The sequence below is a fragment of the Pantherophis guttatus genome, chromosome 5, assembly GCF_059756535.1.
Source record: "Pantherophis guttatus breed Tessera chromosome 5, ASM5975653v1, whole genome shotgun sequence".
Lineage (NCBI taxonomy): Eukaryota > Metazoa > Chordata > Lepidosauria > Squamata > Colubridae > Pantherophis > Pantherophis guttatus.
This window is the reverse complement of record NC_142067.1, coordinates 1,928,639-1,950,374: the sequence shown is the minus strand read 5'-3', so window position 1 is coordinate 1,950,374 and position 21,736 is coordinate 1,928,639. Positions and strand designations below refer to the sequence as shown.

General features: G+C 48.2%; 2 protein-coding genes across 5 annotated transcripts in view; one reads left to right on the top strand and one right to left on the bottom strand.

The window, feature by feature from the left end:
* Nucleotides 1-1,776: 1,776 nt before the first annotated feature.
* On the top strand, nt 1,777-17,835 carry RNF169 (ring finger protein 169). Of its 4 annotated transcripts, none has more exons than XM_034435880.3 (6): nt 1,777-2,002; nt 7,389-7,465; nt 8,612-8,761; nt 9,762-9,874; nt 10,556-10,652; nt 12,903-17,835. In XM_034435880.3, exons 1-6 carry the CDS (start codon nt 1,816-1,818, stop codon nt 14,067-14,069), a joined length of 1,791 nt encoding a protein of 596 aa, XP_034291771.2. In that variant the 5' UTR covers nt 1,777-1,815; the 3' UTR covers nt 14,070-17,835. The 4 variants fall into 4 exon arrangements, with proteins under 4 accessions (XP_034291771.2, XP_034291774.2, XP_034291772.2 ...); XM_034435883.3 differs by having other exon boundaries at nt 1,785-2,002; nt 8,612-8,755; nt 10,565-10,652; XM_034435881.3 differs by having other exon boundaries at nt 1,785-2,002; nt 8,612-8,755.
* Nucleotides 17,836-19,027: 1,192 nt separating this feature from the next.
* Nucleotides 19,028-21,736, bottom strand: part of XRRA1 (X-ray radiation resistance associated 1) — a 37,733-nt gene continuing 35,024 nt past the window's right edge. Inside the window, exon 18 of the mRNA XM_087895699.1 lies at nt 19,028-19,964. Coding sequence (XP_087751825.1) covers nt 19,690-19,964 — 275 coding nt within the window. The 3' untranslated portion in view covers nt 19,028-19,689. The remainder of the gene's footprint in view (nt 19,965-21,736) is intronic.

Genomic DNA, 21,736 nt, shown 5'->3' with positions numbered 1-21,736 from the left:
GAATCCCGCAGCCAGCGCTGCTGGCTGGGGGATTCTGGGAGTTGAAGTCCACCCATCTTCAAGCTACCAAGGTTGAGAAACCCTGTTCTAGCCCAAAATATTGGTACACAGCTATGGCGTCACCTCCTATTCCTTATTTTCATTAAAACTACCCAATTCCTGCAACCGTCCTTCGTATGTTTTGAGCCTCCAGTCCCCTGATCATCTTCGTGGCTCTTCTCTGCACTCTTAAAAAACAGCTGGAATTCTTTACTAATCAGGACTTATCCAAAAATGTCAGATCTCGACATGGATACAATCAAGAACTTTTGAGCTCAACCCTTATTGGCTGCATGGCCGCATCCATATACAGGGTTGTCCTCAGTTTTGACTACAATTGGTCAGGAAATTCATTTTTTAAGTGACGGGGTCATTAAGTGAGACGTCACACAACTACACTAAACGCACGGCCATTTTTGCAATGGTCATTTAAGGGGACCACCACCGGTCATTAAGCAAGATCTCAACGATGGCACCTAGCTTCAGTGTCTGAGATCAGCCCCTCGGTTGTGGGGAGGGCTACCACATCTGGACTGCAAAACATCTGGACGGAATGGCCTACGCACCTCGGGCCTAGCTATCTTGAACGGGCATACACTGCCGGTCGTGTGTGTGTGTCTGGGGAAGTATTTGTGAGAAAAAGTTGTGTATTTTATGGCACATTCAAATCACATTTCGATGAAAGTACACCAGATAAAAATATAAAAAAGGTATGTAACTTTTATTTCATTTCTCACAGCCAGGAAATCAACCAAGTCTCCGTTATGGGTTCTCTTGGCACTCTGATGCTTTGGTGTGTGTTTGTGTGTGTATATGTCTCTCTCTATATATTTATATATATATATATATAAAACTTACATAAATATATATATGTATGTATGTATATGCCAGGGTTTTTCCTATGTAAATCAAGATTTAGCTCTGGAACGAGCTACCTCCTGGAATACAGCAGATCCCGGATCTCCGCACTTTCCGTAAGGCCCTGAAGACGTTTTTATTTCAGCCAGCCGGCCTGGCCTGAATAGGTTTTATGGGTTAGTTTTAATTGTATAGCTTGGGGTTTTAAATTGGAAGGCCGATTAATTTAATTTATTTTTAGTTATCTTAACTTTTATATTGTATGTTATTTTAATTTTCGGCTGTTCACCACCCTGAGTCCCTTCGGGGAGAAGGGCGGTATATAAATTCAATAAATAAATAAAATAAGTAAATAAGATGTTTACATAACCATAGTTCAGTGAAATCCCAATTCACTTATTTTCTAGGCTTTATCAGACATTAACCAGCATTTTGCTGTCTGTTGTAAGACTTAAGGGAGACTAAAACAGACAGCAAAATGCTGGTTAATGTCTGATAAAGCCTAGAAAATTGGTGAATTGGGATTTCACTGAACTATGGCTATATAAAGATCGTGATTTACATAGGAAAAACCCTGGCTAAAACAATAATACACATATAGACCTATGAAAAAAGAACAAAATAAATGTGTGTGTGTGTGTAGATATAGATGCGTATATGCAGTGTAATGTTATGCACACGTGTAGCAGACACGCGTCCATCCAGCGTTCGGGGACACGTCAGGCTCCACCTCTTGGCAAGGCGACGGGGGAGGGAGGGGAAAAGGCACGTCGGGGGGCGAGAAGCCCGGCGGCTCATGAATATTCACGAAGGGGCGTGGCCACGCCCGACGCAGGGCCGCGCTCCGCCAGGGCCGCTCATAAATATGGAGCAGGAGGCGTGGCCGGCTCCGCCCCGCCCTCCTCCCGCCGGGAGAAGATGGCGGCGGCGGCGGTGGGGCCAGGCGGGCGGCCCGCGGGCTCGTCGCTTCCGCCGCTACGGCGAGGCCGGGGTCGGCGGCGTCGGGACGAGGCCGTCCCAGCGGACGACGACGGAGCCCCGGAGACCCCGGCGCGGCGCTCGGGCCAGCGGGAGGGCGCCGCCGGAGATCCGGGCCCTCCGCGAGGTGCGTGGCCGACGTAACGTGTGAACGGACGCGCGTCGACGTGGCGGCGGCGGGGGGGGAGGGAGCGAGCGAGCGGGAAGCGCGGCCATTGGCTGCTTTGGAAAGGGGGCGTGTCCGCCGGGCTCGCGTGAACGCGGGCCGAGAGGCCTTGGGGCGGCCACCCGCCTTCCCATCATCCGCGGCCATCCTGCGATTAGGAGCGGGCGGAGGGTGGCCTGCCGGCATCGGCGTGTCCGTCGAAGGGGTCGTGGGGAGGCCTCGGTGGTCTTTCCCGGATTTGTTTGCTGGCCAGCCCGCCTTAAGGCTCGCAAGCTTGAGACGCGGTGGTTGTGTGAATGCGGGCTGGCTGCCCCTGCAAGGCGTTCACGTGCAAAGAGGCCGAGTTCTGCAAATGCTGGCTGGATGGGAGTCTTTTCTAGCAGACCGAGATTTGGGGTTGGTTTGTGTGTGTCCAGCGTAGTGTCCCCTCAACCTTTGGCCACTTTGGAGATGGCTGGACTTCAACTCCCAGAATTCCCCAGCTGGCACAGATGGGAGAAAGACCCAGCAGAGCTGGCTGTGGAATTCTGGGAGTTGAAGTCCACCCAACAAAGGTTGAGAAATGCAGGTAGTCCTCGACTTACAACCACAATTGAGCTCCAAATCTCTGTTGCTGTGAATTTTGCCCCTTTCTTGCCTCGGTTGTTAAGTGAATCACTGCTGTTGATAAATTAGGAGTGCGGTTGTTAAGTGAATCTGGCTTCCTCCCCCCTCCATTGACTTAGCTTGTCAGAAGGTCACAAAATGGAATCACACCACCCAGGGATACCATGACCGTCATAAATATGAAACCGGTTGCCCAAGCGTCTGAATTTTGATCATATGACTGGAGATTCCCCAGGAGTCGTAAGTGTGTGAAAAGTGGTCATAAGTCACTTTTTTTTCCAGTGCCGTTGTAAACTTCGAACAGTCACTAAATGAACCGTTGTAAGTCAAGGACTACCTGTACTGATACAGAAGCTGTATTTAAAGTAATGCTGGCTGGGGAATTCTGGGAGTTGAAGTCCAGAAGTGGCCGCACTCGGAAAACACTGGGTTACATTGCACGTGAGAAGGAAGCGTGGTGTGTTTTGGTTCCTCGAACATTGTTGAGATCGTCTCCGTGGGACCCTTTCCGTGGCAACTTGGCAACTTTTAAGACTTGGGGACTTCAACTCCCAGAATCCCCCAGCCTCTTATGATCCAGAGGGAAACAGGAAGCAAATATGGCTGGGGAATTCTGGGAGTTGAAGTCCACAAATCTTTTAACAATTGCAGAAACACTGGTTTAGAGAGCAGAAGGGACCTTGGGTGTGAAGTGTGGTGTGTGTTGCTTTCTGTAATGAGGGGGTGTCTCCAAACTTGGCGACTTTTAAGACGTGTGGACTTCAACTCCCAGAATCCCCCAGTCACAATGGCTTCCTGTTTCTGGATCATAACAGGCTGGGGGATTCTGGGAATTGAAGTCCTCAAGTCTTAAAAGTTGCCAAGTTTGGAGACCCCTGCCCTAACAGTGTTGATATCATCGCGGTGGGACCCTTGCCAGACCCAGCCCCCCCCTTCCCCAGATCCAGCGAGAGAAACAGGAAGCAATTGTGGATCTCTTCTAGATCCGTCTGGATCGGGAGAGCAAGGAGATCCCTTGCTTGGAATGATGAGAACGGAAGGAACCACATTTTTCTAACTTGACTAGCAGCCGGTTTTCCTCCACCTTCGTTGAAAGGACTTTCACGGTCCTTCCACCCTCAGAGTCTTCTGCACCCCAGCGTGTGCATTCACAAGTGGGCATTGCACACGTCTGTGCCAAAAGTCACATTACGCCTGGTTTGCATTTTGGGGGATTTTGTTAATTTATTTGTATCCTGTCTTTATTACCATTACAAATAAGGTGGTAAATTTACCCAACATCCCTTCCTTTTCCTATTTTCCCTACAACAACAACAACCTTGTGAGGTGGATTGGGCTAGGAGGGAGGAAATGGCCCCAAATCACTCAGCTGGCTTGGAGCCTAAGGTGGAACTAGAACTCACCGTCTCCCGGTGATTGGCCCAAAATCACCCAACTGGCTTTTGTGCCTAAGATGGGACTAGAACTCACCGTCTCCCGGTGATTGGGCCAAAATCACTCAGCTGGCTTGGAGCCTAAGGTGAAACTAGAGCTCACTGTCTCCTGGTGATTGGGCCAAAATCACCCAGTCGGCCTTCGTGCCTAAGGTGGGACTAGAACTCACCCTCTCCTGGTGATTGGCCCAAAGTCACCCAACTGTCTTTTGTGCCTAAGATGGGACTAGAACTCGCCGTCTCCTGGTGATTGGGCCAAAATCACCCAGTTGGCCTTCGTGCCTAAGGTGGGACTAGAACTCACCGTCTCCTGGTGATTGGCCCAAAATCACCTACTGGCTTTCATGCCTAAGGCGGAACTAGAATTTACTGTCTCCCGGTAATTGGCCCAAAGTCACCCAGCCGGCCTTCATGCCTAAGGTGAAACTAGAACTCACCATCTCCTGGTGATTGGCCCAAAATCACCCAGCCGTCTTTCATGCCAAACGTGGGACTAGAACTCACCGTCTCCTGGTGATTGGCCCAAAATCACCTACTGGCTTTCATGCCTAAGGCGGAACTAGAACTCACCGTCTCCTGGTGATTGGCCCAAAATCACCCAACTGGCTTTCATGCCAAACGTGGGACTAGAACTCCCAACCTCCCGTTTTCTAGCCTGGTGCCTTAATTCCCCGACCAAAGTAGCTCTCACTATTAATTATCACGATGAATATTCCCTTCACAAGCCCAGGCCGAACCATTTCCTACCAGCCTTGTGTCCTGCTCCGGGATGCTCACTATCCTTGGTGTAATTTTGAGGGTTTAGCTGGTTTGATTTTTATCTCCGTTACTGCCGTGTGTAACTCAGGATCCTCCGGGTTGTAGTAACTAAATAAATAATAATAAAATCTTGGTGTCCAGAAAACAGCAGGGAAGCCAGGATGACTCACAGGGCAGATTTTTGCAAAGTGCGAAAATAAATTGAGCGTAGAGGTTTTAGGCTAATCTTGGTTTGAAAAAAGCCACACACACACACAGACACGCACAAAAGAGAGATAGGCAATGCCAGTGAGAGCATTTTGTGCGTTTCTTGGCACGTTTCGACTCTACCTGGCATGCAGGAATGGCGAAAATTCTCCCTCGGTGCGTCTTTTTAAAAATAACTGCTAAGCATGAGTCACCTCCTGGCTGGGCAACTTACGCAATCAAAACAGGACGGCGGAAGGAAAAAAAAATAAATCGGACCGTCCAGAAATGTAGTCCCTGCCCTAAGTAACCACACAACAACACCCCAAATTTAAGATGACAACAAATTCAACAATTCGTCCTAAGAGATCTAAAAGATGCAAAAAAAAAAAAAAACCCACGAAAAACAAACCAACGACAATAACACAAATTCTAGTGTAATATTTTAGGGCAGTGTTTCTCAACCTTGGAAGCTTGAAGATGGGCGGACTTCAACTCCCAGAATTCCCTAGCCCACTGTTTCTCAACCTTGGAAGCTTGAAGATGGGTGGACTTCAACTCCCAGAATCCCCCAGCCAGCAGCGCTGGCTGGGGGATTCTGGGAGTTGAAGTCCACCCATCTTCAAGCTTCCAAGGTTGAGAAACCCTGCTTGCTGTTTTTTCCAATGTTTCAACTCTGGCCCTTTAAGACTTCAACTCCCAGAATTCCCCCAGCCAGCATGGCATTCTGGGAGTTGAAGTCCACCCATCTTCAAGCTTCCAAGGTTGAGAAACAGTGGGCTAGGGAATTCTGGGAGTTGAAGTCCACCCATCTTCAAGCTTCCAAGGTTGAGAAACACTGGGCTAGGGAATTCTGGGAGTTGAAGTCCACCCATCTTCAAGCTTCCAAGGTTGAGAAACACTGGGCTAGGGAATTCTGGGAGTTGAAGTCCACCCATCTTCAAGCTTCCAAGGTTGAGAAACACTGGGCTAGGGAATTCTGGGAGTTGAAGTCCACCCGTCTTCAAGCTTCCAAGGTTGAGAAACACTGGGCTGGGGAATTCTGGGAGTTGAAGTCCACCCATCTTCAAGCTTCCAAGGTTGAGAAACACTGGGCTAGGGAATTCTGGGAGTTGAAGTCCACCCGTCTTCAAGCTTCCAAGGTTGAGAAACACTGGGCTGGGGAATTCTGGGAGTTGAAGTCCACCTATCTTTAAGCTTCCAAGGTTGAGAAACACTGGGCTAGGGAATTCTGGGAGTTGAAGTCCACCCATCTTCAAGCTTCCAAGGTTGAGAAACACTGTTTATAACTGCAGTGCAGCGTGTTAAAAGGGGAAGAAAATTTGGCTTGGAAATGGACGAGGGAGGGGCTTAGTGGGCTTCCCCCACAGGGAATTAGAGAGCATCCCCCCCCCCTCGTGAAATAATCACGGATAAATCTCAGTACCAATAGAAAAGAGAATCTGGGTAGATCAGGATTGAAAACTGGGTCCTTGGTGCTCTCTGAGCTTAGTGGTTTTCCTGCAGACGTCTCATGACCCAACTAGGGAACATTATCAGTTACGAAACATCGATGTGCCCACTGGTGCAGGTGATGCTTTGCAAAATTGAATGGCTTTCCAGGTGTTTTGGCGAAGGACTTCTCTGCTGGATCCCCCATGGTTTTATGTAAACATTGGTTTACAATAAACCTGGTTTTCAACTCCTGCTGATGCGCCAAAGCAGGCCAGAGGTTCCCACCCCTCGGCCGAGATCTCCATCCACATTCCTGACTGACAGCTGCCTGGTTTCCCCCCCCCCCCCTCCTGTGTGTCAGGGCCTTGTGCTCCTCTTTGAAAATAAACACACCCATGTCTTCCTTTGAAACACACCCGTTTCGTAACGAAATCTGTGCATGGAACATTTCTCTTTCCGAAAAGGGGTTGTAAAATCTGGGATGCGGTCATGTTGGAGAATCCAAGACCTCGGTGCCTTCCGCCGTGCCCTTAAAACTTTCTTTTTCCAGCAAGTCGGGCTGGCTTAACATAACATTTTTTAAAAAACTTTTTTAACTGGTTTGTCATTTTAAATTGGGGCCAAATTAATACATATCCTTTTAATTGTTTTTAATGTTTGTATTGTATGTTTTTAGCTGGCTGTACACCGCCCTGAGTCCCTCGGGAGAAGGTGCGGTATATAAATTCGAAATAAAATAAATCAAATAAATGTTCATGGCTCACCGAATGACCGCGTTGCTTAGACACGCAGGTTTCCACTCTCCACCGTGGTCGTAAGCCGAGGACTATCTCACTGTAGGGGGTTGACTTTTGGCAGCAGGTATGAATGGACCGGAATTGCTCAACGCTTGTCCTCTTTTTTCTTATTTTTTCCTTTTTTGGGGGTAGATTTTATCTTCCGAACGCCCATCACTTTGGCCAAACACGGAGAAGTTCACGAGGAACATAAAAGCCACTTGCGAAAGGTACGTTGGGGAGGGTACGTTCTATTTCATCAATATGTTGCACCGGTAATCCTCGATTTACAACCGCTCGCTTAGTGACCGCTGAAAGTTACAGCGTCCCTGGAAAAAAGTGACTCGGGACCGTTTTTCACAGTTATGACTGTTGCAGCCTCTCCCCAGGGTCACATGATTGAAATTGATGCTTGGCAACCGACTCGTATTTATGACGTCCGCAGGGTCTGGTGATCCCTTTGGCGACCTCCTAACAAGCAACGCCAAAAGGGGAAAGCCACTTAACAACCGTGTGACTCGCTTAAGGACAGCAGTGATTCATTTAACACGTGTGGGAAGTAGAAATGGATAGCTGGGCATTGAGAGTGAAACAGAGGACGTAGAATATTATCAAACAGGAGCCTGAGTGGCGTAGGAGGCTAATGCCTCCTACTAAGGCAGCATTTAACATCCAGCTGCCTGAAATTACTGCGAGTTCAATTCTCACCAGGTTCAAGGTCGACTCAACCTTTCATCCTTTCTAAGGTGGGTAAAATGAGGACCCGGTTTGTGGGGGCAATAAGCTGACTTTGTATAAAATATACAAAAGTATGAAGGCTATTGCTTAACGCACTGTAAGCCGCCCTGAGTCTCCAGAGAAGGGCGGCATATAAAAATAAATAAAAACAAACAAACAAACATGGAATCTATTTTACCAACGGTTTGGGGAAAAAAGGGTGGAGATTAAGAATGTAAATTTGTATTGTTAAGCAAATTAAATACCCAGACGATGTTTATTAAGCACTAAAAATGTATTTAATAGGGGGGAAAAAACAACTGTGGGAAGTAAGGTCGTAGAATGAGGCCAAACTCACGTAACAACTTAACTTCGGTCGTGGGGAAATTCCTAAAACTTTGCCTCCAGAGAGGGAGCAAGTTAAATTCATTCCTTGCTCCATGGACTAGGGCAATTTTGGCCACCGGCTCCTGATAAAATCGTTTTAATTAAGTTTCAATTAAAAGCGCCAGAAAGGATAGGGAGAAGATCGCCCAGTGAGTAAAAAACCGAGACGTGAAAAGGGGATTCCCCATTTTACACAATCGACACAAATTCTCATCCGAAGGAACTTGCTGCTGCCGTTCCTTTTTTTCACAAAATCAGACTTTGCTTCCTAGCTGAGACATGAAAAATGGCAAGAAGAGAAAAACCCGGAGGATTTGATTCACAAGCTGATGGCGGACGACGCTGAAGTGGACAGGAGGAGGACGGACGACCAGAAGAAAGAGGAATCCCTTATGGCCAGAGTGAGCCACGAACGTGTAAGTGTAAGTGACTGGCCCCTCCAGCAGCCAAATCAGAGGAGAAGAGGTGGGAATCAGGGCAACCTGAGAGCTCTGAAGGGGAAGAGGGAATGGAGCTGGCAGAGAAAGAGAGACAGTGGAGGAGCCTGGGCCGTCTGTCAGCCGTCAGATGGAGGGTCAACAGCCCCCAGGTCTGGAGGTGGCTGATGAGGAGGAGGAGGAACAGCTGAGTCCTGTGCCTGACTCACGAATGCACAGAAGGCAGAGGAGAGGAGAGCAGTGGAAATCTATGGGTCGGTCCTTGGGATGGAAGAGCCACCGCTGCTAGCGAAGCCCCACCCTCGCTCCAGGGATCAAAGGCAGGGGGTGGAGATGAATAGATGGGACAGACAACTATTCATCTTCTGGACGGACGGACGGACTAGTTAGTCTGAGAAAGGCTGGAGGCTGATTGGAAAGAGGGTTTAATGGTGAAGCAGAAGCATATGGGTGACTCTGGGGCAGCTGAAAACATGGAGTTGAGAGTGAGTGGATTTTATACCTTCTCTTGGCCTTTGCACTTGAGCTTCCTGTTCCTGTGCAAGAACATGTATTTTATTGGCTGTTGTAGGGGTCATAGCTGGCTCTGTTGGTTGTCTGAGCTAGGTTTGGTTGAAGTTTGGACTCTAATGCAATGTCCCCAGAGATTGTGCCATGGGGTGAGCTCTGCTGCTAGATGGGTTAATCCTATTATGTCCTGGAGGGTCACGCCTTAATCCCATCACTCTGGAGCTGGAGGTCTTTTGTCTTGTAGATAGGCTGGCCAAGTCTTTCTTAATGGGCACCAAATATCGGGGAGCTACTCCCTGTCTTTAAAACATGTTTCTTCTTTTATCATCCAGGGAAATATAATAATCTGCCTTTTTTTTAATATTTCCTAAAACATTTCATTCTTCTGGGAGGGGAGGGGCTTCTTCCCACAGCACTCTGTGGGGTACTGTTCATGCCATACTTAACGTCCTGATTTTTCTTTGCTTACCGCCAGTTTCCCGAGTGCCTGTCGGATTCCGAAAACGAGGAACCCTTCCAATGCCGGCCCGTCTATCGGTCAGCTTTTGTCTCCAAGGGCAGCGCCTACTCCGTCGCCTTGCTGGCTGGGTGAGTTTCTCCGGCAGATCCGGTTTAGCGATAGCGGATCATCGGCAAACTCGCTTCGACAGTAAAGAGGGTGGCTTATAAATTAAATGAATGGAGAAATAAGTTTTTAAAAGGAGGTTGGTTTTCAGCAGAATTGACCGACTGAACGGCAGGCAGTCCTCGGCTTACAACCACGATCGAAGCCCCAAATTTCCGTTGCTAAGCGAGACATTTGTTAAGTCAGCCTTGCTCCGTTTTGTAACCTTTCTTGTCACCGTTGTTAAGCGAATCACTGCCGTTAAGTGAGTCACACGGTTGTTAAGTGAATCCGGCTTCCTCTTGGACTTTGCTTGTCAGAAGGTCAGAAAAGGACATAACGTGACATTTCCCCCCCCCCCCCCCCCAGGTCGCTGCAACCGTCATAAATACGAGTCGCTTACCAAGCGTCCGAATTTTGATCACGGGGATGCTGCAACGGTCATAAGGGTGAAAAACGGTTGCAGGTCTCTTTTTTTCAGTGCCAGTCTAACTTTCAACCATCACTTTAATGAACTGTTTTAAGTCGAGGACTACCTGCGTCTCAAAGGACAGGATTTAAGGGATAAGGAATGATTTTTGCACGGCTTAAATAAAGCGACTAACGTTATTTTTTTCACTCCCTCCCTTTTTTTTTCTTTTCTTTTTTTTGCAAAATCTCCGTAGAAATTTCAGCTCCCAAGTGGAAAGGAGTCAAAGTTGCAACGATACTCTGGGTAATCGATCGAAGAGCAGGCAGAGATCGGCTCCTGTTCGAACAAAGGTAACCGGATCTTTGTGACGCCTGGGAAAAGAATCATGGCTTGTCTACAAAAAAAAAGTCTAGAATTTTCCTCTAAAAAAAGGGGGGATTCCTAAGAGGATATTAGCGGTTTGCGTGAAAGCCCTCGACATAAGACCGTGATGGAGCCCCTCCGTCACTGTTGTATGTTATAACCAGTAGTGGGTTGCCCCTGGTACAGACCGGTTCTATAGAACCGGTAGTAAAACCGGCAGGAGGCTCCGCCCATTGACCCTGACGTCATCAGAAGCGATCTGTGCATGCACAGAAGCAAGGCGCGTGCGTGAGTGAAGCAAGAGCGCGCACGATCCCATTGCGAACCGGTAGTAAAGGTAAGTAGAACTCACCCCTGGTTATAACCTGGTTGTAAAAACAATCCATCATGCAACTGATGTGATTTCAGGACCTTTTTTGCAGTGGTTGCAAACTCATTAACCATTCACTACAGGTTGGATTTTACTGAAAACAGGGAGTAAATTTTTGCCCAAAACTGGAACTATATACAGTCGTGGCCAAAATCGTGGAAACCTTTTGGGAAAAGTGTGTATTTTCTAAAACTAGCCAATAACACCACTTTTTTTTTGGAGTAGTACCATAAAATTATGTATCAATGGAAAGATAATTTAATCAAGAATGCAATGCTTTTATGGAGGATTTGCTATTAGAGTAGCAGTTACAGCATAAAGAAGAAAAGTGAAACACATAGAAAAAAATGAGATATACAAAAATTATCACCATGTCAGTTAATCCTTAGTTGGGTAACCTTTAGCATGAATGACGGCCTTACAACATCTTCCCATGGAGTGAATCAAGTCTTAGTTCTGCAGCTGTTATAATAATGTGAAACCAAGATTGAATGATGGCTTCTATTAACTGGGTTTTATTGCTGGATTGTTGCAGCACTTCAAGCTGCATTTACTCTAGTGCTGACATAAGAAGGAGAAGCGGAGGCGTCTGGAAAGGGACGTTTGACTTTTCACCTACTTATTTTCCCTGGAGATAATATCGCCTAGGAGATGGGATGGGAGGGGGGAAATTCCTTTGAGCTGGAACAGTAGAGTGACTTGGAAGATGGCCAATGAGTGCAGGGGAGTGGGGAACGGAAAGGGAGGGTTTTCGGTCAGGAAGTCAGTATTGGCTACGATAGAGTCGGAGTTAGAATGTCGTCCTTAATAAATGGGAGTTTCCATCAAAGACTTTGTTTGAGATGCCATTTATTTGAGACGACCTCGAAACCTGACAGGTCGCTTCTGACTAACCAGTTTCTTTAGTTGGCTCCATAGATTTTCCATTGGGTGAAGGTCTGGGCTATTCCCAGGCCGTTCCAGCAGTGGAATAGGATTCTCTTGAAACTCCCCCAAAAAAGTGGTGGTATTAGCCATCAAACTTCAAAAATACACTTTTCCCAAAAAAGGTTCCCACAATTTTGGCCACTACTGCATAATGCAGTCACATGACAGCAGGACACTGTAAATCAACGAACACCTGTCTTTAATAATTTACTATTTAATTTTGTGGGGAAAATGATATGAATCGACACTGTGGTTCCTCCTCCATTGTTCTGAATTTATCTTCCATTTTGCCTCCCAAAGGTGCCTTTTCAAGAGGCACCTGGACAAAATGGGAGTCTCCGGAGATTCTCCATCCTTCAGGTCAGAGTTGTCCCAAAGGTGCTTTTTTTCCCAAGAGGCAACTGGACTTTCTTGTTTTTTTTCTTTGAAGACGTTTTGCTTCTCATCCAAGAAGCTTCTTCAGGTCTGACTGGAGGGTGGGGAACGGAAGGCTTGATACTCCTTGCAGACAGCTGGTCATTTGCATCCTTTGAGAGGGTCGTTGAGGCCACTTGGAGGTTTACCTGTGTCCTCAGAGTCACCTGAGTGGTGCAAATGGGCTTGGAGCCGACAGTGAAGGGACAAAGGGCAGAAAACATCCTGCAGCCAAGAAGGCTCCACACCCATTTGCACTTGACACAGGTAAACCTCCAGGTGGCCTCAACGACCCTCAAAAAGGATGCAAATGACCAGCTGTCTGCAAGGAGCATAAATCCTCCACCATCCAGTCAGAGCTGAAGAAACTCTAATGAGAAGTGAAACATCTTCAGTAAATATCCAGAAAGTCCAGTTGCCTCTTGAAAAAAATCACCTTTGGGACAATCATGACCTGGAGGACGGAGAGCCTCCGGAGATTTCTATTTCATGGTGCCATCCCTGACTAAAATGTCTTCTCTTGCAGGCCAACCCTTCCACTGGTGCCTCCGTTTCCCTCGTGGGCGTCCTTTCCTCCACCCAGAACAACCGCTGCCTCTCTGCTCCGGACCTGACGGCTGAGAAGCGCCTGGTCTCCCACCAGGCGCCGCCTTCGTTCCCTGTCCTGCCTAGGCAGGAGCGCTCGATCAGCCCCGAGAGCAATGACAGCATCTCCGAGGAGCTGAACCATTTCAAGCCCATCGTCTGCTCGCCCTGCACGCCTCCCAAGCAGCTGCCGGACGGGCGCGTGCTGAGCCCTCTCATCATCAAATCCACCCCCAGAAACCTGACCAGGAGCCTGCAGAAGCCCACCACCTACGAAGCCAGCCCTCGGATCCTGAAGAAGTGGGAACAGATCCTCCAGGAGCGTCAGGTCAAAAAGACTCTCTCCAAGGCTACCTTGACCTGCTCAGTTCCCGAGCCGGGCGAAGATTTCCCGGCTCCGAACCTCAACGTCCCCATCAAGTGTCCTCTGCAGATGCCCAGCGAGGTCTCCTTGCCAGACGCTCTCCCTCTCCCCTCTCTTACAAAGCTGGACAGTTCTGCAAATCGGAGAGACTCGGAGGCTACGGAGCTGACCCCCAGGGTCCTCCCGCCAAGACCCACCGAGAAACCCCCCAATTCCAGGATTTCCGAGCTCCCCGAAGCGAAATTGGCGCCCCGTCTGGCTGGGCCACGCCTTCACTTCGATGCCAAAACGATATCCCGGAAAGTCGTCCGAGTGAACTCGGCCTCGGAGAACGGCACTCTCGGGAATACGGCCGAGCGGAAGCCGCGTAAATACTGGGACGAGAGCCAACTGTGCCGTCTCTCCAACGGCATCCGTCTCGAGAGGGGGCTCGGCGAGGAGACCCCCTCTCTGCGGCGCGGACAAAAGCGGCCGTGCAAAACCAAGCACCTGGACCCTTCGGTCAAGCGGCTGAGGCCGTCGGCGGGCTGTCGCAAGGGCCCTGCAACGTCCGATCCGCTGAGACGGCAGAGGCGACGGCAGCGTGGCAGGACGGAGCAGCGACTGCAACAGGAGGAGGCCGACCGGCAGCTGGCCGTGCAACTCCAGCGGCAGTTCGAGAGGGAGATCCGGACAGCGGAGAGGCCGAAGGGACGAGCCGATCAGTATTTCTTACGGTCCAAGAACTCCACCGGGGCAAAGTAACCTTCGCCAACTACGTGGCTTTTTCAAGATATCCCTTGTAGATGTCGCTCGTCAGTCTGGCGGAGTTCCGGGGAGCAGGAGTTCTGTCCGGTCGGTGTGGGAGCCAGATGGAGGTCACAGTCCAGAGCTTTCTTGCCCCCCGAGATCATCAATCTCCCTCGCAGCGAAGACCCCTTCGTCTCTTCTCATCGGATCTGGGGTGCCGGTCCGGCTGTTGCTGCCTTGGGATCCGAGTTGGTTACGATAACGGGGGTGAACCGACGTTGCGAGTGGCGCTTGCAATTTTTTAGGAGCAGCCCTGTGTGGCTGGAAGGCCCAGTGGCAGAATGGTGGATCTGCAATAAAATATATTTGAATCTGTAAATACAGGTAGTCCTCGACTTACGACAGTTCGTTTAGTGACCGTTCAAAGTTACAACATCACTGAAAAAAGTGACTTATGACCGTTTTTCACACTTAACAACCGCTGCAGCATTCCCCCGTAGTCACGTGATCAAAATTCAGGTGCTTGACGACTGACTCGTATTTATGACAGTCGCAGTGTCCCTGGGGTTACGCGGTCCTCTTTCGCGACCTTCTGACAAACAAAGTCAATGGGGAAGCCAGATTCACTTCACAACCATGTTACTATCTTAACGGTAATGATTCACTTAACGGCGAGAAGGAAGGTCGCCAAATGGAGCAAAATTCACTGAACAACTGTCTCGCTTACCAACATAAAATTTGGGGCTCCATTTTGGATCGTAAGGCGAGAACCACCTGTATTTAAATCGATAATAGATGGTTAAATCTCCAGAGCAAGGAAAGGGACACTTGCTTGCTTTGAGTCCAAACTAACCACCATGGGCCAGAGAGGGTCTTTCTCCCCCCACCCTACCTCCTTGGCTCTCCAGCCCCATCAGTCCTCGGTGTGGGGTTGCGTTGAAGCAGTATCAAAAGGCACACCCTGCTTTGGGGCAGGCAGAGCGTGCAACAAACAACGCACTTAAGCTGCTTCTCACCAGTATGTACAATGAGGCCTCCGCAACCAGGTTAAACGTCCCGAATAGAAGCCAGTAAGCCAGGATCCCATCTCAGTTTATTTTTGGCGCACCCAGATTTATGCACAAACCTCTTTTTTGCAAGATGGGATGGTTGCGGAGTCCTCCCAACCACTTTCAGTATTCAGGGTTGCGTGTCCTTCCCGAGCCGGTTTGCGGTATCGCCAGAAATCCCTGTTTTCTGGCGTCGGAGACAAACCTGGTTGCGTTTTGTGGTTCGACCAAATCCAAGGATTCCTTTAAAGAAAAAAAAGTTTGGAGTTTTGAGCGGGTGGTTTGTTTCCCAACTGCTCTTCTAAAAAAAGGAGGTGAAGGGAGCAGGTTTTTTCCAAGCACTTCCAAAGCGGCAACTTTGGCTGACTCACGTGGTCGTTTGAAGCCGTTGGCGGCTCAACTTGAGAAAGTTCCGGGAAAGTAGAAAAAAAGTAAAGCTTTTTTTTTCCCTCAAGGAGTTAGAATCATGTGATCTCTGGAACGAGGTTGCATTTCAAAACCAACTTTGCCCAACTTTCCCCTCGACTCCCAGAATTCCCCAGCCAGCATGAATTCTGGGAGTTGAAGTCCACCCAAGCTGGCTGAGGTATTTGGGAATTGGAAGTCCTTCCTCCATGCTGGCTGGGGCATGCCAAAGTTTTCAACTTCGTGTGGACTTTTGACTCCCACAATGTCCAGCCAAGCCAGACTTCAACTCCTAGAATGCCCCAGCTAGCAAACTGGCTGAGGAATTCTGGGAGTTGAAGTCCATATTTCCTTAAAACTTTGCTGAGCTGGGAAGTGCAACTTTAGAGCCTGGCTTGGGCCTATTTCCTAACCTCCCCAATTCAAAAGCATCTTCTGATGAGGATTAAAACTACCTTTCAACGCCTCCGTTCTTCGCTTGGCCTGGCCTTTGATTTGGATTAAAAGCCTTAGTTTTGGGGTTCTCCCCCCCCTTTTTTTTCTGGTTCCGTGACTTATTCCAAAGGGTAGCTATGCATTCTGCCATTTACCAGGATGGGTGAAAAGCAGGTTTTGGGGGGGGGGGGCGGGGGGGTTGCAGGGAGAGGGATTTGGGCAGGACAGGAGTAGCCACCGATGATCAAAACTGACTGCGAAAACTTCCGTTTAGCTTTCGGGAGATTTTCCCGCGGGAAACGATGCCTCCCGACGTTTTCTTGGACTTCCACAGCCCCTGTCGGTAAGGAAAAGCACCCCAAAAACGAGATTTTTTTTGTATTGCATCCATCATCAGTGTTCTTCCTTTTAATTTGCCTCGTGGAGTTGCTGTCCGTGGAAGCGAAGGAAGAAGAAAGTACAAGCCTTAAAAGACTTTTCAATGAACGGATTATTTTTTGGGGTGGGTGGGTGGGTGGGGGAAGACGGTTCTCACCTCGGAGCCCTGCAAGCAGAAACTGCCAGGGATGTGCTGAATATTTTCATTTTCACACCTCCAGCAAGATGCCCTCCCGAGGACTTCCAACACCGGTAGTCCTCGAATTACGACGATTCATTTAGTGACCTTTTAGAACCACAAGAGTCCTTAAAAAAAATGACTTATCACCGATTTTCACTCTTAACGACTGTTACAGCATTTCCCATGATCAAAATTTGGACGCTTGGCAACTGACTCGTATTTAAGACGGTTGAAGGGTCCTGGGGTCACGTGATCCCCTTTTGGTGACTTTCTGACGAGCAAAGTTTTGTCAGAATTCACTTAACGGTAGCCAGACAGGCCGTAAAATGGAGCAAAACTCCCTTAAGAAATGTCTCGCTTAGCAATGAGAAATTTTGGGCTCAATTGTGGTCGTAAGGCGAGGATTACCTGTCCGGTCCCTTTCACAGATGCTCCCCCACCCCAAATCTGAGTGTTGTTTGGTGGGTCGGCATCTACGGAAGCCGAATATTGTGCTCCGTTGCATATTCACAATAACCAAACTTTCACTCGGTCCTCCGAATCCCTGCCTGCCTTTTTAAATACAGAGTCCTCGACTTAACGACCGTTCATTTAGTGACCGTCCAACGTTATAACGGCACTGGAGAAAAGAAGCGACTTACGGCCATTTTTGACACAACCGTTGCAGCTTCCCCCGCCATCCCGTGATTAAAATTCAGCAACTGACATGTACTTATGCCTGTTGCGGTGTTCCAGGATCACGTGACTCTCCCTTGGCGACCTTCTGACATGCCAAGTCAATGAGGGGGAAGCCAGATTCACTTAACAACCGTGTGACTAACTTAGCAACTGCAGTGATTCACTTAGCAACGGTGGCCAGAACGGTCGTAAAACGGGGCACTTAAATCCCTTAACTGACGTTTCATTTTGGACGGAGTTGCAAGTCGAGGACTACCGGTATTGGAGTCATGACGGGAGACAAGCATTTCCCCCCTCCCCACCCCCGCTGCTTAAAAATGCAGGTGTGACGTTAAGGATCCGCTATGCAAATGAGGAAACACCTTTTGGTGGTCAAGGACGGGGTTTTCGCCCACACCTGTTGATTTTTTACCTGGGATCGACTCTGGGATGGTTTCAAAGAAATGGCAAAACTGCATTCGCTCTGCTTCCTTAATCCCATCCCGAGCCGCCTCGGTGTGCTTCGAAATCATTTTGTGCTTCGGTGTCTCTCCTCGGCTCGAATCCCCGGAAATCCGCCCAGTCCCGAGACTCAAAAGCGTCGCTTTGCGAGTCCCACCTGAATCACTGTGGCTTCGTCCGATGTTTTGATAAAAGAAATCTGTTTACTGAGAAAGGAGTTTGCGTCTTTTTCTTCGTTAAGATTCACGAGTCTCCCGGAACTTTTATTCCAAGTTAATTCGGGGGTGGGAGGGGGGGGAGAGAGGAAGATTTGCAAAGTTTTACGAGTTGGGATTAAATGGGATCCTTTTGGTAGTTGATAATTCCAATTATCATCCTTTTAACGACCCCATAATCCCTTGTGAGGATGGAGTCTGGGCAATTGAATGGAGCTAGCAATGTTTACTGGCCAGATGCCCTTCCTGTCACCAATGCGGAGTTTTGTTCAGGAGATACATTCTCAACGTTCCAATATTCCAATTATAATAGGAGGATATGGAGTATATTCTGCTGGAACTACAAGACTGATGATCGCTCCTGTTGCGGATTTTGCTAAGACACCGGTATTCAAGTGTCTGTGTAGTTGCATGTGGGAACAGATTAGCATCTTAAATCAGTCTGGTCTAGTGGTGAAGGCACCAGATTGGCAACTGGGAGACAGTGAGTTCTAGTCCCTACATCAGTATGGAAGCTGGCTGGGTGATTTTAGGGCCAATCACTGGGAGAGGGTGAGTTCTAGTTCTGCCTTAGGCATGAAAGCTGGTAGGATGACTGGGCCAATCACCAGGAGACGGTGAGTTCTAGTTCTGCCTGAGCCATGAAAGCCAGTTGGGTGACTTTGGACCAATCACCAGGAGACAGTGAGTTCTAGTCCTGCCTTAGGCATGAAAGCTAGTTGGGTGACTTAGGCCAATCACCAGGTGACGGTGAGTTCTAGTTCTGTTTTAGGCATGAAAGCCAGTTGGGTGACTGGAACAATGACCAGGAGACGGTGAGTTCTAGTTCTGCCTTAGCCATACCTAACATTCCTTCATTTCCCCCACAACCACCACCCTGTGATGTGGGCTCTGAGGGACTGGCCCAAAGTCATTCAGCCATGGGATAACCGTGGTTTCTTTCTATAAAGCTGATTGGTTTCCTTGTAATAGTCACCGGGATGAAAGTTTAGCCTTTGGTATTTTTTGGCTAACCAAAACTTAATCCATCTTTTCATTTCAAGGAAGAAACCATGGTTATCCCACCAGATCAAAGCTAAGAACAGACACCACAGTTAAGTTCACATACTTTGTGGTGAATTCACTCTGGTCTGAAACTCCCTGCGGCAAGTACACCCTGAGGATCCAAGGGAGAGAGCAAAGCCAGAGTACTTTAAGGATTAAATCCTTCGTGAGATTAATTTTATTGCGTTAAGAATTTAAGAACGTGCCTACAAGAACCGCCAGGAAAATGAGAATTACAGCCGTTGAAACAAGAAGAATCTTCTGTGGAAACTTCTGACGGTCTTCCACAGGGAGAGGAACGGTGAAATAAGGAAAAAAACGTGTGTGGAGATGGTTGGTCTTAGCAGGAGGACACTAAAACTTGGTGGTCTCGGTCTACCAGTGACACCTTCCCCAGGAGACCTTCTGGAAGGTCCCGATGGCCACTGATTAATTCTCAACATGGTCTCCATCAATGGTTTCTTCTCAACACGGGTCAAAGAGAGTCCGTCTAACAAACGAGAGGCCCATCATTCGTGCAGCTGTTCATTCGACTCTTCCAGGTTCCATTTTTGAGCGTTCCCTTCAAGATGGACCTCAAGGTTTCAAGATGCTTTCAAGTTTGTGAAGCTTGGAGGACCTCAATGAAGCCTTCAAGTCTATGGGGTCCTGGAAACAAGGGTAATGTCTCCTCCGTGGGGTAGGTAGGACCAAGGGGCATCACCGCTCCATCAGCTGCAGGTCCTCTCAGCAAAAGTTCTCCAGTAGGCCACGTCCTACTTGAAGGTCTACAAGTAGGTGACGGCACACCAGTAGAGGTGGGATCTCTCTTATTGGTTGGTTGGAAGGGAGCCGTTCTTCTCTTGAAGGACCTGAACGGGGGACTCGTCCATCTTTCTCCTGGCCTTGATCTCCGGAAGGCTTCGGAACTTCGGGATGGGGTTGAGGTCAGTTTTGGGAACTTGGTCCTTGCCGATTGCCCTGGATTCATTGACCTTGTTACAAACGGCCACCGTGGCTTTATAATCTCTCTGAAATTCCTTCAGGAGTTCTAAAGCTTCCCGGTATTCCCGCCAATTCTCCTTTCTCCTCCGCAAGATGCACACTAGAATCGGGGGAAACGGAAGCAAACCATCATCAGCCACCTTCTAACCCAGTTAGGTTTGGCAAAACTACCCGGGCGCCCCAACGCGTGCATCGTGTGATGTGGCTATCAAAAGAAGTTAGTTTATTGATTAGCCCGTGGGCAGGGGTGAAATCTAAAATTCGTTACTAGCGGTCCTGTGGGCGTGGCTTGTGGGGCGGGGTAATGTGACTGGGTGGGCGTGGCCAACTTTTTTTTTTTTTTTTACTTTTAAAAGCATTTTTTCTACAAACTTAAGAGGTTGCAGAAAAAAATGCTTTTAGAAGCCTCTGACGATCAGGCAACTCAGCTGGGATCGTCAGAGGCTTTTAAAGGCATTTTTTTTTCCTACAACTTCTTCAGCTGAAGAGGTTGTTAAAAAATGCTTTTAGAAGCCTCTTGATGATCAAGCAACTCATCTGGAATCGCCAGAGGCTTTTAAGAGCATTTTTTCCCCCCTACAACCTCTTCGGCAGAAGGGGTTGCAGAAAAAAATGCTTTTAGAAGCCTCTGACGATCCCAGCTGAGCCGCGCGATCATCAGAGGCTTTTTTTTTTATTTTTAAAAGTATTTTTTCTACAACTTGTTCGGTGAAGAGGTTGTAAAGAAATGCTTTCAAAAGGTTCTGACGATCCCAGCTGAGTTGCCTGATCATCACAATCATTTAAAAGAAAAAAAGCCTCTGCCGATCAGGCAACTCAGCTGGGATCGTCGGAGGCTTTTAAAAGCATTTTTTCTACAACCTCTTCAGAGGTTGTAGAAAAAATGCTTTTAAAAGCCTCCGACGATCCCAGCTGAGTTGCCTGATCGGCAGAGGCTTTTTTTTTACTTTGAAAAGCATTTTTTCGGCCAAAGAGGTTGTAGAAAAAATGCTTTTAAAAGTAAAAAAAACAGCCTCTGATGATCGTGCGGATCAGCTGGGCATGGGAGGTGGGGCCACGGATTTTTGCTACCGGTTTTCCGAACCACCCGCCACCATCGCTACTGGATCGAGCGATCCGGGAGCATTTCACCCCTGCCGGTGGGCCATATCAAAAGCGCAGAGTTCCAAGCACAAATTATTACTAAAATCCGATTAAAAAAAACAATTTAAAATGGAATTGGGCTATCGAAAGAGGCCAGTGAAGTCGCCTGCTTACTAGTAGTCCTCAACTTATGACTGTTCTTGAGGATGGAATTACAGTTGTAGGTTATTTTGGTCGTCATTGGGGGCATCCAAGTGACTGGATCCGATTTTTAAAAATATTTTTTTTGCAGCCGTTGTTAAGCAAATCAGCGGTTATTAAGTGAGTCAGTTTTCCCCAATTGGCATTTTTTTGCTTAGCAACTGTACAGATTTATGACCAGCCAGAAAAAAAAAAAGTGATTTGTATTAAGAATAGAGCCGGAAGGGACCTTGGAGGTCTTCTAGTCCAACCCCCTGCTCAAGCAGGAAGCCCTCTACCATTCCAGGCAATTGGCTGTCCAATCTCTTCTTAAAAGCCTCCAGTGATGGAGCACCTACAACTTCTAGTGGCATGCTGTTCCACTGGTTGTTCTAACAGTTAGCAAATTTCTCCTTAGTTCTAGGCTGCTTCACTCCTGGATGAGTTTCCATCCGTTGCTTCTTGTCCAGCCTTCGGGTGCTTTGGAGAACAGGGGGACCCCCTCTTCTTTTGGGGCAGCCCCTTAGATACTTGGAAGATACTATCATGTTACCCTTAGTCCAGGAGTGGGATTGAAAAATTTTAGCAACCGGTTCTCTGCCCGATTGC

Excerpts from the sequence above, each read along its gene's own strand:
- RNF169 (XM_034435880.3), top strand. The coding sequence starts at position 1,816 with ATGGCGGCGGCGGCGGTGGGGCCAGGCGGGCGGCCCGCGGGCTCGTCG. Across the intron at positions 2,003-7,388 it reads AGATCCGGGCCCTCCGCGAG|ATTTTATCTTCCGAACGCCC; the intron begins GTGCGTGGCCGA and ends TTTTGGGGGTAG. Across the intron at positions 10,653-12,902 it reads CGGCTCCTGTTCGAACAAAG|GCCAACCCTTCCACTGGTGC; the intron begins GTAACCGGATCT and ends CTTCTCTTGCAG.